The sequence below is a fragment of the Salvia hispanica genome, chromosome 5 (assembly GCF_029641045.1).
Source record: "Salvia hispanica isolate PSC_SH4W2 chromosome 5, Shi_PSC_v1, whole genome shotgun sequence".
Taxonomy (NCBI): Eukaryota; Viridiplantae; Streptophyta; class Magnoliopsida; order Lamiales; family Lamiaceae; genus Salvia; species Salvia hispanica.
In genome coordinates this window covers 1,329,606-1,344,578 of record NC_142696.1, presented here as the reverse complement: position 1 = coordinate 1,344,578, position 14,973 = coordinate 1,329,606, and the positions used below count along the sequence as shown (strand labels likewise).

General features: G+C 38.2%; 3 protein-coding genes across 3 annotated transcripts; 1 reads left to right on the top strand and 2 right to left on the bottom strand.

The window, feature by feature from the left end:
• Positions 1-830: 830 nt before the first annotated feature.
• LOC125190071 (uncharacterized) lies at positions 831-2,291 on the bottom strand. Its single transcript, XM_048087268.2, has 2 exons — positions 1,977-2,291; positions 831-1,513 (listed from the first exon to the last, which is right to left on the bottom strand). The coding sequence occupies exons 1-2, from the start codon at positions 2,246-2,248 to the stop codon at positions 892-894; spliced, it is 894 nt and encodes a 297-aa protein (XP_047943225.1). The 5' UTR covers positions 2,249-2,291; the 3' UTR covers positions 831-891.
• Positions 2,292-2,903: 612 nt separating this feature from the next.
• Positions 2,904-4,421, bottom strand: LOC125188266 (transcription repressor MYB5-like). The gene is made up of 2 exons (XM_048085038.2): positions 4,069-4,421; positions 2,904-3,363 (listed from the first exon to the last, which is right to left on the bottom strand). Exons 1-2 carry the CDS (start codon positions 4,356-4,358, stop codon positions 3,051-3,053), a joined length of 603 nt encoding a protein of 200 aa, XP_047940995.1. The 5' UTR covers positions 4,359-4,421; the 3' UTR covers positions 2,904-3,050.
• A 1,985-nt stretch (positions 4,422-6,406) lies between these two features.
• On the top strand, positions 6,407-13,397 carry LOC125187937 (uncharacterized). Its single transcript, XM_048084615.2, has 20 exons — positions 6,407-7,760; positions 8,115-8,318; positions 8,565-8,669; positions 8,780-8,845; positions 8,931-9,095; positions 9,304-9,378; positions 9,471-9,625; positions 9,991-10,126; positions 10,211-10,280; positions 10,367-10,494; positions 10,582-10,638; positions 11,089-11,274; positions 11,386-11,478; positions 11,632-11,717; positions 11,802-11,868; positions 11,955-12,021; positions 12,106-12,242; positions 12,411-12,502; positions 12,666-12,732; positions 12,831-13,397. Exons 1-20 carry the CDS (start codon positions 6,531-6,533, stop codon positions 12,993-12,995), a joined length of 3,351 nt encoding a protein of 1,116 aa, XP_047940572.1. The 5' UTR covers positions 6,407-6,530; the 3' UTR covers positions 12,996-13,397.
• The last annotated feature ends 1,576 nt before the right edge of the window (positions 13,398-14,973 follow it).

Here is a 14,973-nt window from a genome sequence, read left to right as displayed (position 1 = left end):
TGTTTTTTTACTGAGTTGTCTTTATTTTTTGTTATTATTATATTATTTTATTTCATTAAATTAAAAGTAAAAAATATAAAATAATGATGATGTGGAAAAGATATAGACTCTTAGATAGGCTCTGGGATGAGCTCTCATTGTAGGGAGATAGACTTTGAGATGGGGTAGGAAAAAATGGAGATAGGCTCTGAGATGGGCTGCGGAGATAGGTCACCATTGCTAGTGCCTAAAGGACTTGGCCAAAGAGTGAGCGAGACGAAAAGAAGATGAGGACTGGTGTTGCTGCCTCTCGGCGATTGCTCCCCCGACAACGCATCCCCGAATAAAAAATCCATCATCTGCCGTTGACCTGTCACTAGAAGGAATTGATTGGACATAATTGCTTTTTCAAGATTAGTCGTTATTTTAAGTGATCGGTTAATTTTGATATTTACTTATCAACAAACCCTATACTCCCATACAGATAGTGTAAAGCTCTTTCCCCAGCTTGGCCTGTGTGTGTTTTTCTGTGTGTGTGTCAGACAAACTTCCATGTAGATACGGTCAAGCTCTTTAATGAGCTTGGCCTATGTTTGTTTGTGTGTTGTGTGTGTGAGAGAGAGAGTGTGTGTGAATGTGTGGAGCCTAAAATAGTTGTCATTTTTACATATACTATACTCTAAGTTGGTAGTACGTTAATTTGGAGGTAAAAATTTCATAAAAAGCTTTTTATTATGAAATTAATTATGTTATTAACAATCTGCATAATTCATAAAGATTTAAATGTGACTGATTTTCACAATCACAATACAGGCATAACATGCATATAACTAATTATGATCACTCCATTAAAAAAACAAGTTCTGAACATTATTTTGATATATGGAGTAGAAACTAATAAGAGGATTGATATCACTGCTGGTGGCTGCTGCTGATGAACATTTCATCATTCATGAACGAGTTCAAGAATAAAGAGAAAGAGTCGTCGTCATCGAAGCAATCTAGCATTCCTTCATCTCCATCTTGATTGTGTGCATCAGGGTTGTTAATTAGTGGATGGTTAGGATTATTAGGGGGATTAGGGTTGTTAAGTGGATGGTCAAGATTAATGGAGGGATTAGGGTTGTCAAGTGGATGGTTAGGATTCATGGAGAGATTAGGGCTTTTAAGTGAATGGTTGTGATTAATGGATGGATTGGGGTTATGTTTAATGGAGGGATTAGGGTTGTGAAGTGAATGGCTATGATTGATGGAGGGATTAGGGTTGTAAAGTGAATGGTTAGGATTAATGGAGGGATTAGGGTTGCTAAATGATTGGTTATGATTAATGGAGAGATTAAGGTTGAAAGGTTGGTGATTAATGAGGGGATTAGGGTTGAAAGGTTGGTGAGTAATGGAGGGACTGGGGTTGAAGGGTTGGTGAGTTTTGGGATCAATTCCTTGACTAATTAGCTTCTTGCTTAGACGAGTGTTCCAATAGTTCTTAATCTCGTTGTCAGTACGCCCGGGAATTCTTCCAGCTATTAATGACCACCTGCATTTATCATATATTTCACCAAATTTATAAGTAAATTAGTGCAACAAGGAAATAAGAAAAACTAAAGAAGGATTCATTCAAAAAAAGAAATAAGAAAAAAGCTTATTGAATTTCCCTGGTGATGAAAAGGGAAATCAATATCTCATCCACACAACCAACTCACACAAAACATTCTTTCATAAAACATGCACAAATTTTATTGAATTATTCTCACATTCACACATTGGTCTTTCCATGTGTCACTATGATCTAGAGGCAATAAACTTTCAAAAGCAAAAAAAAAAAGAGTCAAAATTTAAAATGATCTAGATGATGAAATAAGCATAAATATATGAAAGATGAAATTCAAAAGTTAAATGGTATATTAAATGACTTAGTTTCAAACTTATTTGAGTCACGTGGACAGAACAGAGGAAAAACGTCTTATCAATTAAACTATAACAAAATAAAATAGAAATACCTATTGCCGAGGAGGCGGTGGAGGCGGAGGATGAGATCGTCCTCGTCGGGGGAGATGTGGCCGCGCTTGACGGTGGGGCGGAGGTAGTTCATCCAACGGAGGCGGCAGCTCTTCCCGCAGCGGAGGAGCCCCGCCTTCTGCGGCAAAGTCCGCCAACCCCCCTCGCCCTCTCTCTTTATGCAGCTCCTCAGCAGCTCGTCCTCCTCCTCCGTCCACGGCCCCTTCTTCAGCCCGGCCTTCGCCTTCTCGACTTTCGACGACGGGCTTCTCATTTAGTTGCTATGTCGCTCTCCCTCTCTCTCTCTCAACTCTACTTGATTTAATTTCTTATTTGTAGCGTATGAATTTGCTTCAATTTTTACTCTCTCTTATTGATTTATGTGTTACTCTTACTTGTGATCAGTAAAGATTTAATTTAGCAATGCATTTGTTTTATTCATTGCGGATTTTATATAAATATGTGATTTGAAATGGACAATACTTCGACACATGATGACTAGGCCGAGACACACACTAAATTAGAAGATCTTGGCGCTAGAGTTTTTAACATTTATCGGGTGCATCGCGATGTGGTGGAGCCGGGATTTTGACGTTGGCGGTCCAGTCTGGGGTATTTTCGGGTGTGGCGTAACTAGAAGCAAATGCAACATACATATGTGAGATAAAAGAATGGGAAAGAATAAGAGAGAAAGAATTAAAGGATGAGCGTGGAGCGTTGACATAAAAATAACCAATAGCGTCAGAAAAGCACCCTTAACTACTATTAGTGCATCATCTTACAATTCTAGGCATTTTAAATCATAGAATTATATGATGATATTCAATGTAGATAATGAATGGATTTTATATTAAATATGTCAATTTTTTTAAATATACAGTATATATTAGACATAAATAAAATACAAAAAATGAAATATGTAACGCTAAATTAAGTGCACTATACGAAAGTCTGAAACACATGCATGCATGGATTTAATTAATTAATACTATATACTATCAATTACAAAACCCAAGTTCTAACATTATTTTAATCCAATGAAGAAACTAATATTAAAAGGCAATTACTAATTAATATCACTGCTGGTGGTGGTGGCTGCTGAACATCTCATCATTAATCAACGAATTCAGGAATGAAGAGAGAGAGTCTTCGTCGTTGCACCAATCTTCATCTCCATCTTGCTTGAGTGAATGGTTATGATTAATAATGGAGGGATTATGGTTGTCAATTAGGGAATGGTTTTGATCAATGGAGGGATTAGGGTCGAAGGGTCGGTGAGTTTTGGGATCAATGCCTTGGCTGATTAGCTTCTTGCTCATATGCGTGTTCCAGTAATTCTTGATCTCGTTGTCTGTCCGTCCGGGGATTCTTCCGGCTATTAGTGACCATCTGCAGTTATAATGTGTATCACTAAATTTATGGGAAAGTTGCTACACCAAGAAAGAAATTGAAGTGGGTTTTGTTCACAAAATAGGAGGGAAAAGAGGGTATATTTAGTTTTCCAAAGAAGGGAAAAATGCTCTCATCTCATGCATGTACACAATCAACAATAAATTTTGATGAATTATTCACACACACACACACACATTTACAACTAGAAAGAAATAAAAATTGGTATTGTATATTGTTCTTTCCAGGTGTCATCATGATCTAGAGGCAATAAACATAAAAAGCCAAAAAAAATTTGAAATTAAAAAAAAATTACTATAAGTTTTTGAGATACATCAAATTGGAGAGATAGAAGCATGATTAGAGGCAATAAACATATAAAAGACAAAAAAAAAAAAGAGATAAAATTCAAAAATTGTGTGATATACCAATGGATTTTATGACACTAAGTTGATCCGAGGAAAAACGTCTTATCATTAAATTGTTATCGAGAATATAAAAAGTTTGACAAGAAAAAGACAAGAAAAGATGAAATCAAGAAATCTTGAGACAGAATGATCCTACTACACTTGAGAGACAAAATAAGAGAGAGAAAGTGATCGATCTAGGCAATAAACATAAAGTCATACAAATGGAATATTAGAGAAAAAGCGTCTTATCAACTGAATTACTATTACACAATAAATAAATTAGAGAGAGAAGTACCTGTTGCCGAGGAGGCGGTGGAGGCGGAGGATGAGATCCTCCTCGTCTTCGGAGATGCGGCCGCGCTTAACGGAGGGGCGGAGGTAGTTCATCCAACGAAGGCGACAGCTCTTCCCGCAGCGGAGGAGCCCCGCCTTCTTCGGCAAAGTCCGCCACCCTCCCTCGCCCTCTCTCCTTATGTAGTCCCTCAGCAGCTCGTCCTCCTCCGCCGTCCACGGCCCCCTCTTCAGCCCCGTCTCCGCCTTCTTCCCGCCACCGGCGACGACGGCCTTCGACGAGGACCTTCTCATTTAATTATGTACTAATCGTGTCTCTCTAGCAAGTTTCATCAACTCTATTGATTCAATTTCTTATTAGTAGCGTTTGCGTTTGGTACAATTTTTTTTTTCTCTATCCTATTAATTAATCGTGCTAGTAAATGTACGTTTCTCAACGTGTTACACTTGCTTGTGGGTGATGCTAATATTTTCCTTAAGTTGGCAATGATTTAACCATACATTTATTTTATTTATTGTGGGTTGTAAAAATAGGTGATTGTTGATAAGTTTATCGATTCTTGAAATGCTACCCGCAGAAGAAAAAACTTTATGTCAATTGGAATTTAATTGTGTTTTCTAATTTTGTCGAGAGTTCTTCTATTCAGCATGTGGTGTGTATTAAATGAAGTTATATCCATATATATTTTAGAATAGAATATGGAATAGAAGGGAAAAAATTGTGACCACATTGTAACTATATAGGAAAAAAAAACACGTAGGATTACTAAAATATTCATCTAATTAAATTGAAAAGTGAAATACAAGAAAATTAAATTAAAATCTAGAAAAATAGAATATATGCATACATGCATGAGTTTTTGTTAATATTTTTTCAATTTAAAAATTAGAATATAAATTCCTAAATTTTCAATTACTATATATGCATGTGTATACATGCATATCACTAAGAATTGACAAATTCCCAAACCAAAGATCATTAATGCCAGAAAAAAAAAACCCACAATGGGCTTTTAAAAGCCCACAAAAAAGATCAATCATTATTAGCGGAGCAAATGGGCTTTGATGCCTCATGGTTGTTCTATTTTACAAGTTTATTTGGTTAAGGTTAAAAATAACTTTCTCCGTATCATAAAGATATGGAATTATGTTTGAAGGGACGTGTTAAAATAACACTATACCATAATTTTTAATTAATCATTTGTATACGTGGACGAATAATTAGCTGTCATGTGGCAATCATAAAAAATTTGCAATGGTGAATTTTCGCGGACTGCAATATCCAATACGCTAGACTGCAATATCCAATACTCTAGACTGCAAGGTGACGCGGCATGCAATATCCAATACACTAGACTGCAATTTATAGATTGTTGTAGATTGCTGTCTAGCGTTTATACTATTGCAGTCTAGCGTGGTGTTACGTGTCATTTTAAGAGAGTTGTTATTTTAACGTAACCCTATGTTTGAATACTACTTTTAAATGTAGAAAGAACAAGTTCCATTTAATTGTTATTTATATTATGATTGGATATATAGGTTCATTTTAAATATATTATTTATAAATAAAATATGATAATAAACATAATGACAAGACGAGTTGCACAAGTTACAAGCAAAGCAATTAAGTGTATATAAACTCGATTTGAATTAGTACAGTAAATCAATTTTGAAATACTAATATTTATCAAGTTGACGACAACTCTATTTGGAGACTATTTAATGAATATTGTAGACTTAATGATCGAATTTATTCTATTTTTTGTAGTTTCATCAATTTTATTACGATCTTTTAAATGTATTAAATTTACTTCCAACTTATTTATAATTGCATCAATTACCTATCAATTTTTTTCCCACTTATAAGCCACACCTCCCACTCATTTCAAGTTATATCAATTTGTACTATCAAAACTTCATTTCAAATGGTGGAATCAAGGCACAGTGTAAACTGTAAAGTAAATATTTTTTCTTCAAAAGAATTTATATACGAGATTAATTTTTAAAATAATTATTTGAGTTGATTAGAATGATACAAGATCGTAATTAAATTGATACAATTATAATAATTAAAAGGAAATAAAATTTATAAAATAGATCGATATAAATTGACTCCACTATTTATATATTGACTTCCTTTTTTATTTGCCGCCCAAAATCCCACATCGCAGCCTACTACCCTATCCATCATTCGCCGCTTCCACACGTAGTACCCCTCGCTGTCCACACTTGTACGTTTGACACCGAAATTACCTAACTACCCACGCACTGAATTGTGTTTTTGTGTGTGTGTGGCGTCTTCTTCTTCTATATAAAAGCCCAGATTCCGCACACCTCCACTGCGTGTGCCGCTGTGTGTGAGAGAGTAAAATTGAGAAAGAGATAGCTGAGCGCCAGCCACACACGCACACACACAAAAACACACACCAAAAACCCTAGAGAATTATCGCGGCGCAACTCGGGAGGATGGACGCCGAGTCGACTCAGATTCAGCAGGCGCAATTGGCGGCGATTTTGGGGGCGGACCCCGTGCCGTTCGAAACCCTGATTTCTCACCTCATGTCCTCCTCCAACGAGCAGCGCTCCCAGGCCGAGGCAATCTTCAATTTGATCAAGCAGAACGATCCTAACTCGCTCGTGCTCAAGCTCGGCCACCTCATCTCCTCGTCCGTGCACCAGGAGGCGCGCGCCATGGCGGCGATTCTCCTGCGCAAGCAATTGACCCGCGACGACTCGTACGTGTGGCCGAGCCTCACCGAGTCGACTCGCTCCGCGGTTAAAAACGTGCTGCTGTCGTCGCTCCAGAGCGAGGAGTCGAAATCGATTGTTAAGAAGCTGTGCGACACGGTCTCGGAGCTCGCTTCTTCGCTCGTGCCGGAGAATCAGTGGCCGGAGATCCTGCCGTTTATGTTCCAGTGCGTGACTTCCAGTTCTCCGAAGCTGCAGGAATCGGCGTTCCTGATGTTCTCGCAGCTGGCGCAGTTCATCGGGGAGACTTTGACTCCGTATATAACTGATTTGCACTCTGTTTTCCTCAACGTGTTGAATAGTTCCCCCAATCCGGATGTGAAGATTGCGGCGCTGAGCGCTGTCATTAATTTTATCCAGTGCTTGACGAGCTCGAGCGATCGAGATAGGTTTCAGGATTTGTTACCGGCTATGATGAGGACATTGACTGAGTCACTGAACTCGGGGCAGGAGGCTACTGCGCAGGAGGCGTTGGAGCTGCTGATTGAGCTGGCAGGGACGGAACCGAGGTTTTTGAGGAGGCAGATTGTGGATGTTGTTGGCGCGATGTTGCAGATTGCTGAGGCTGAGAGTTTGGAGGAAGGCACGCGGCATCTGGCAATTGAGTTTGTGATTACCCTAGCGGAAGCAAGGGAAAGGGCACCGGGGATGATGCGCAAGTTGCCTCAGTTCATTAGCCGGCTTTTCGCCAATTTGATGAAGATGGTTTTGGATGTGGAGGATGATCCTGCGTGGCACAGTGCGGAAGTCAAGGACGAGGATGCAGGAGAGACGAGTAATTATGGTGTTGGGCAGGAATGCTTAGATAGGCTCTCGATAGCGCTCGGTGGGAATACAATTGTCCCTGTGGCGTCCGAGCTGTTTCAGGCCTATTTTTCTGCTCCTGAGTGGGAGAAGCATCACGCAGCACTCATTGCACTTGCACAGATTGCAGAGGGTTGCTCCAAGGTATATATATGTAGCCGTGAAAGATTTACATCTGTGTTGTGAATGTGAATTTGGAGATGATAGTTTTTGTGGTCTAGTAATAGCTGTGCTGAATTACACATTGTCTCATGTTCTCATAAATTACATCATTTATAGCTTTGTGTGCTCTGTTTAGTGTGTGCTTTAGATGTGGTTTTTTATATTTATTGTCTCATCCTCACATAAAGTGCATTGATTCATCAGTTGAATTGTAATTCTTTTACTACCTTTGTTACCAGCACATAGCAATCTCGTATGCACCAATCTGAGAGTAATGTCATAGCAATCTTGTATGCACCAATCTGAGAGTAATGTCAATTCCTTTGCATACTGCAGGTGATGGTGAAAAATTTGGAACCAGTGGTAAAAATGGTCTTGAATTCTTTTCAACATCCTCATCCACGAGTGAGATGGGCGGCAATTAATGCAATTGGTCAGCTATCAACAGACTTGGGTCCAGATTTGCAAATTCAGTTCCATCAGCATGTCATGCCAGCTCTAGCTGCAGCTATGGATGATTTCCAAAATCCTCGAGTACAGGTTTGTATATCATGTTATCTTCTGCATCAGTATTACTTACCAAAATCTTACTTATCTGGAGCAATTTCCAACTTGTGATGAGGTTATTACTTATTAAATAGTAGAGCATTAGGTTGAACTCCTCCCTTGTTTTCCAAACCTCTTCCTTTCACTAGTTATTTACTTTTGTGTATAGCTGGTGTCATCGACATTGGTTTCTGAAACTGAATTATGTGATGATTAAGCACTTCATTCCCTTTTCTGCAGGCACATGCAGCTTCAGCAGTGCTTAACTTCAGCGAAAACTGCACTCCAGAAATTTTGACACCTTACTTAGACGGGATAGTGCACAAGCTTCTTCTGCTTCTTCAGGTGAAAACCGTGAAATTGCAAATTAGAAAAATATATGTGGAACATAATTGAATATTATGCTGTACTCACCATTGGATATACAAAACTAAAATATGTTTTGTAAATTGCAGAATTCGAAGCAAATGGTACAGGAGGGTGCCTTAACTGCTTTAGCTTCGGTAGCCGATTCATCTCAGGTACACCATCTCGTTATAGTTTGTCTTGTTAGTTTCTTTATTATTGGTGGATTTCTCAGCTAAGTTATTGAATTATGATTGGCAGGAACACTTCCAGAAATATTATGATGCAGTTATGCCTTACTTGAAAGTTATCTTAGAGAATGCCACTGACAAATCTAACCGCATGCTCCGTGCAAAAGCTATGGAGTGTATCAGCTTGGTGGGGATGGCTGTTGGAAAGGAGAAATTCAAGGAAGATGCTAAGCAGGTAGGCGACTAATGATCTGGGTCCTGATTGTTGTATTTATGTTGAATGTGCTATTTCCTTGTGTTTGTTTTGTGCTTTGTATGGACTCGTTGCTTTACTCACTACTTGCGCATTCTATACAGAGTGGCGTGTTCATTTTAGCAAAATTGTATCTGACCCCCCTTAATCATGATTTGAAATAATCATAGTTTCATTTATTTTTTGCTAGGTAATGGGAGTGCTTATGTCATTGCAAGGATCGCAAATGGAGACAGATGATCCTACTACCAGTTACATGCTACAAGTATGCCATTCATCCTTGTGAGCTGCAGATTTCAGATGTCTTAAAAAATTAGCTCAGTCACATTAAACTATTTTGTTTTTGTTCTGTTGTAGGCATGGGCCAGACTTTGCAAGTGCTTGGGGCAGGATTTTCTTCCTTATATGGGTGTGGTTATGCCTCCCCTGCTTCAGTCTGCTCAGCTAAAGCCTGATGTGGTCATTACATCTGCTGATTCAGACAATGAAATTGATGAATCGGATGATGAAAGGTGACGACTCTCTTATATCGTAGATTTATATTTTGAAAAGTTTCTTTTCATGTTTAATGAAAGTTGGCCTTATTTTCCACCATTCATATTTCTAGGCTATTAAGTTTTTCAATAACTTTATTAACATCCCTCTGTGAATCTTCATTTATGTCTTGTATCTAAAATTATTTGCAAGGAATAAGGAACTGTAACTTTCTTATTTGAATCTGGAAGATACCTGCTCTTTTTTTTTATGGTACTGTTTTGATTTCACGGTCTGATATGTGTTCATATTGTTTGCATCTTGGTTTGGGTGCTATACATTTCCATTGGGGCACATCTTCGGCTAATTGCTTCTGCTATGAACTAATTTTTCTATATTGCAGCATGGAGACCATAACCCTCGGGGATAAAAGAATAGGGATTAAGACTAGTGTCCTAGAGGAGAAGGCTACTGCTTGCAATATGTTGTGCTGCTATGCTGATGAGTTAAAGGAAGGTTTTTACCCATGGATCGACCAGGTTAGTGATAATAAATAGGTCTTTGCTTGATTCCGTTGATGGTAGATCACAATTTAAAGATGTTATGGCATGTTGTGTTTGCAGGTTGCCCCAACATTGGTTCCACTTTTGAAATTTTATTTCCATGAAGAAGTTAGGAAGGCTGCTGTCTCAGGTAATGCAAATTCTACTTGGTATGTTTCCATATACAGAATATTGAAGTTGCTAATATTGATCAACACTTCAATTATTGATTTCTAGCAATGCCGGAACTGTTGCGATCTGCAAAATTGGCTGTCGAAAAAGGAATTGCCCAGGGTCGTAATGAAACTTATGTTAAGCAGCTATCAGACTTCATTGTTCCTGCTTTAGTGGAAGCCTTACACAAGGTGTCAATTTAAGCTTGTGTTTTGCATTATGTTATTGATGATCATTGTGTCTGGGCACTCATAAGTATCAATTCTTATGTCATGCAGGAACCTGATATAGAGATCTGTGCAAACATGTTGGATGCGTTGAACGAATGTATACAGGTTGGTCACTTGAGTTCATTCCCTTCAACACACCTATTAATATGTTAGGTTTATTATTTTAAAATGTGAGTTTAAATCTGTGCTAGGTGAACGTGTGAAAAAAATGCAAGTTAATGTTGACCTTACTCGTCACAGTTCTAACATTCGCTGTGGATTGTGTACTGTTGATTCTGTAAAGATCTTTTATTTCAAGAAGTGTTTTCATCATCATGCTCTAGTGCATGCTGTATAAGAGGCTGTAACAACTACCTACCTACCTACTTATCTTGTATTCAATTTGATAGAGTAATGAACTTCATCTGTGCCATTCAGTAGAGTTGTATGCGTTTTTTGGTTAGATGAGTTGTACTAAAGTGCGAACATCATTTATTTGATGGCAGTTCTGGTTTTAATGAATTTACTGTATTTGCTAGAATTTAACTCATCAGTTCCCTCGTTTATGTCTCTCAGATTTCTGGATCTCTTTTAGATGAGAGCCAGGTTAGAAGCATTGTGGAAGAGATAAAGCAGGTGATCACAGCTAGCTCAAGTAGGAAAAAAGAGAGAGCCGAGAGAGCCAAAGCTGAAGATTTCGATGATGAGGAAGGAGAACTTCTTAAAGAGGAAGATGAGCAAGAAGAAGAAGTATTTGACCAAGTTAGTAAATCACACTTGGCTGTTCGGGACACACAACCAATTGTTTAAGCTCTGTCAGTTTGGAAACATGAGACCTTACTAACCTTGTGCTTCTTGTAATTTTTGTTTCAGGTTGGTGAAATATTGGGAACTTTAATTAAAACATTTAAGGGTTCCTTCTTGCCTTTCTTCGATGAACTGTCATCATACCTGATGCCGATGTGGGTAAGTCATGTTGTGATTATGATATTTCCGTTCCTGTTTCATACATGTTGGCAAGCAAGATCAGAGAAATAGAACAGAGGTTAAAACTTGAACGTCTATCTCAAACCTAAATTTTTTGGTTCATGAATGGGGCCCTCCTTTTATCTGCTGCAGGGAAAGGACAAATCGGCTGAAGAGAGAAGGATTGCCATCTGCATCTTTGATGATGTAGCTGAGCAGTGCCGTGACTTAGCTCTGAAGTATGTAACATGGCATAAAATATTTGAATTTGGTCTCAGTTGTGAAAATACTGATGTAGTTCGTGTCCTTTGTATTTGAACCAGGTATTATGATACATATCTTCCATTCCTCTTGGAGGCATGCAATGATGAAAGCTCGGATGTTCGACAGGTTGACCCGAAGCTCTGAACTTTGTGTTTTCACATACTCCAAACCATGTTAATCCATCATATCCTAATTGACTATTTTATACTCAGGCTGCTGTATATGGACTCGGAGTGTGTGCCGAGTTTGGAAGTTCTGTGTTTAAACCACTTGTTGGAGGTAAAGTTGCCTCAATGTGGCTCATAGAAAGTAAATTTCAGCTTGATATCTGTTATTTTGATCTTTGTTTGAAATCTTGTTCAGAGGCTCTTTCGCGGCTCAATGTAGTTATTAGGCATCCCAATGCTTTGCAGCCCGACAATGTGATGGCATATGATAACGCCGTTTCAGCTCTTGGAAAGATATGTCAGTATCATCGTGATAGCATTGATTCAGCTCAGGTAGCTCTCTCTCATCTCTATGCCGGGCTATTTTTCTCTTACCGTTAAGAAAATGCATAGTATAATTTTGTCGGATTCAGTATATTGTTACATTCAATTGAATACTGTGATAGTATTTCCTTCTGTTACCGCTCGATTAATTCTAACTGTGTAAAGTTGCTCCGATAGGTTGTTCCTGCCTGGTTGAATTGTTTACCTATAAAGGGTGATGTTATTGAGGCTAAAGTTGTTCATGACCAGCTTTGCTCAATGGTTGAAAGGTGAGGACATGAAAATTGCTCTTTCCTTTCCAAACTACATCCAGTTTCTTAATCACGTCTCTGCTTCACGTATACCACCCGTTTGTATACAATTTTTAATTTCCGACTCGGCTGTCACCTGCTTTTCGCATATTCTGTTATTGATCACAGTTTCCTCCTTCAGGTCTGATTTGGAACTTTTGGGGCCCAACAATCAGCATCTCCCTAAAATCGTTTCTGTTTTTGCCGAGGTTAGTTACGTTAAGGAATTTCGTGACCATTCTTCCATAAACTTTCTGTATGTTTTTTCAGTGAAGTTGGGTCTTTCTTTGAATCGTTCCAATTGCAGGTTCTCTGTACTGGCAAGGATCTTGCCTCCGAGCAAACCGCCAGTCGAATGGTGAACTTGTTGAGGCAGCTACAACAGACGCTGCCTCCATCCACCCTGGCCTCTACGTGGTCGGCCTTGCAGCCCCAACAGCAGCTGGCGTTGCAGACAATTCTGTCATCGTGATGATGCTTGCAGCAACCGCTGATTTGATATCGAGTTTGCTAGTGGTTTTGTGCCGGTCAAGCATTTGTTCGTCCCATTCTTTCCGGCGGGAGAGATGTTCCGCATTCTTTTGCACAAGGTTTTGGTCGAGTGAGGATCCGTTTCGCGTTGAAACGGAGGAGAGTCCCTGTAGACTGTATATTACAAGATCACCTGTGTTGCTCCCAAAAACTGGGGGAATCTGGTGTTCTTTTTATTTATTTGTCAACATTTGTGGTATTTGAGGATTGCCATAGAGGCAATTCCTGTCTCAGTTTTGGTCATGATCATGCATTTTTTCCCCTTTTTTGGTACATCTGTGATTGTTATTTATTTTGTTTATTTGTTACTACAGTTATATGAGAAACAATACTTGATGTTCAATTTCGTCATTGTGTTTTTAATGTGATACAAAATGTTCCAAGTCAAATAGTACAAAAATAGTTAAGAATGAAATAACGATAGAAGACAACAAAAGTGCTTATTTACATTCATACAATTACATAACTATGTTTTTTTTTACTGTACTCCCTCCGTCCCAGATTAAGAGTCACTTTTTACCATAAAAGTCTGTTCCTGTTTAAGAGTCACGAATTTTTCATATTTGGTCATACATTTTTACCTCATTCTTAATCAAAATTACATAAAAATGTCATTATCTATATTAAAATAAATCAAAAGTTAAAAGGGACTCACCTTCAACCAATTCCACCATCTCACTTCATTTATTACACACTTCAACTCTTTTTTAAAATCCGAGCCATAATAATAAATGACTCCAAATGTGGGACGGAGGGAGTATTACTCTTTTAATTATACTTATATTGTTTATGCCATTATAGTTATATTGTTGGAGTTGAACTGTTCCAACAACCTGATATAGGAGAACTTTTCATCTTGTCCAATCACATCATTGTAAGTGAAATTGATCCTACAATTACACCTAATACTTATGCTCTTGTTATTTTATGGCACTGGAGATTCCTTTCCTATCTTCAAACATGAGCATCAAGATTCTTTATCTCGTCTTTCCAACCAAGCCAAATTTTAAAAAAATTTGTTTACTAAAATAAGAATCAAGAGCTTGGTAGGTTCATCCATCTGTAGTGGTGTGATGAATGGCTAAACTGAAACTGCCGGTTCGACTTGTAAATGGATTGACGGTTTCGGCTATGGAACCATAATAGTCATTCACGAGCTGAATTTGAATGACATATCGATTCGAATGGCCTAGAGTTTCAGAAATATTGAAGCTTTAACCCGAGGTTAACAACCAATTTTGGTTGCTAGCTAGTTCAATACTAGAGCCATTAATTTACTTGCAGGGCTGGTTATGGTTTGGAACTGGAACCGGCTGCTTTGTGACCGGGTGCATTACTATTCACGTGGTGGGTTCGATGGATTCTTGTAATGTAGTGAAAAGGGAAAATTTGGCAGACTCTGGTGATGGCGATTTGCACCTTAGTTTATGTTTAAAGTTTGACCAAATGAGTAACAAATCAACAATATGTTGAGCTTTAACAACTCCTTCGATTACAAAAGGTATTCATTGTCTTTATCTAGACTACATTTGACTTTGGTTTGTTTGTCAGTCTCATTCTTGTCTGATCCAAGGATGAAATGGCTCCCATGTCCTAATTATTTATGTCCAAACTTGAATTATTGCACATCTATACAAATGTTGTTGTCTTGCATCGTTTGACTCTCTCTTAATGGAATCTATTCTCCATTTACTAGAAGCACAAAGAGGCAAGGGAGGTATTTTATGCTCTTAGTTGTGTTTTAGATGTTACGAAGTAAACATACAAGTACTCATGAATATAAACAAATAGACATAAAAATTGTTTACTTAGTTCGATATGCTAAGTATCTATGTTTGAGTGTGATGTCAAGCCAGATATTTCCTTATAATTCTTAGATACAACTTATAATAAGAGAACAAATCTAATCATAGTAACAA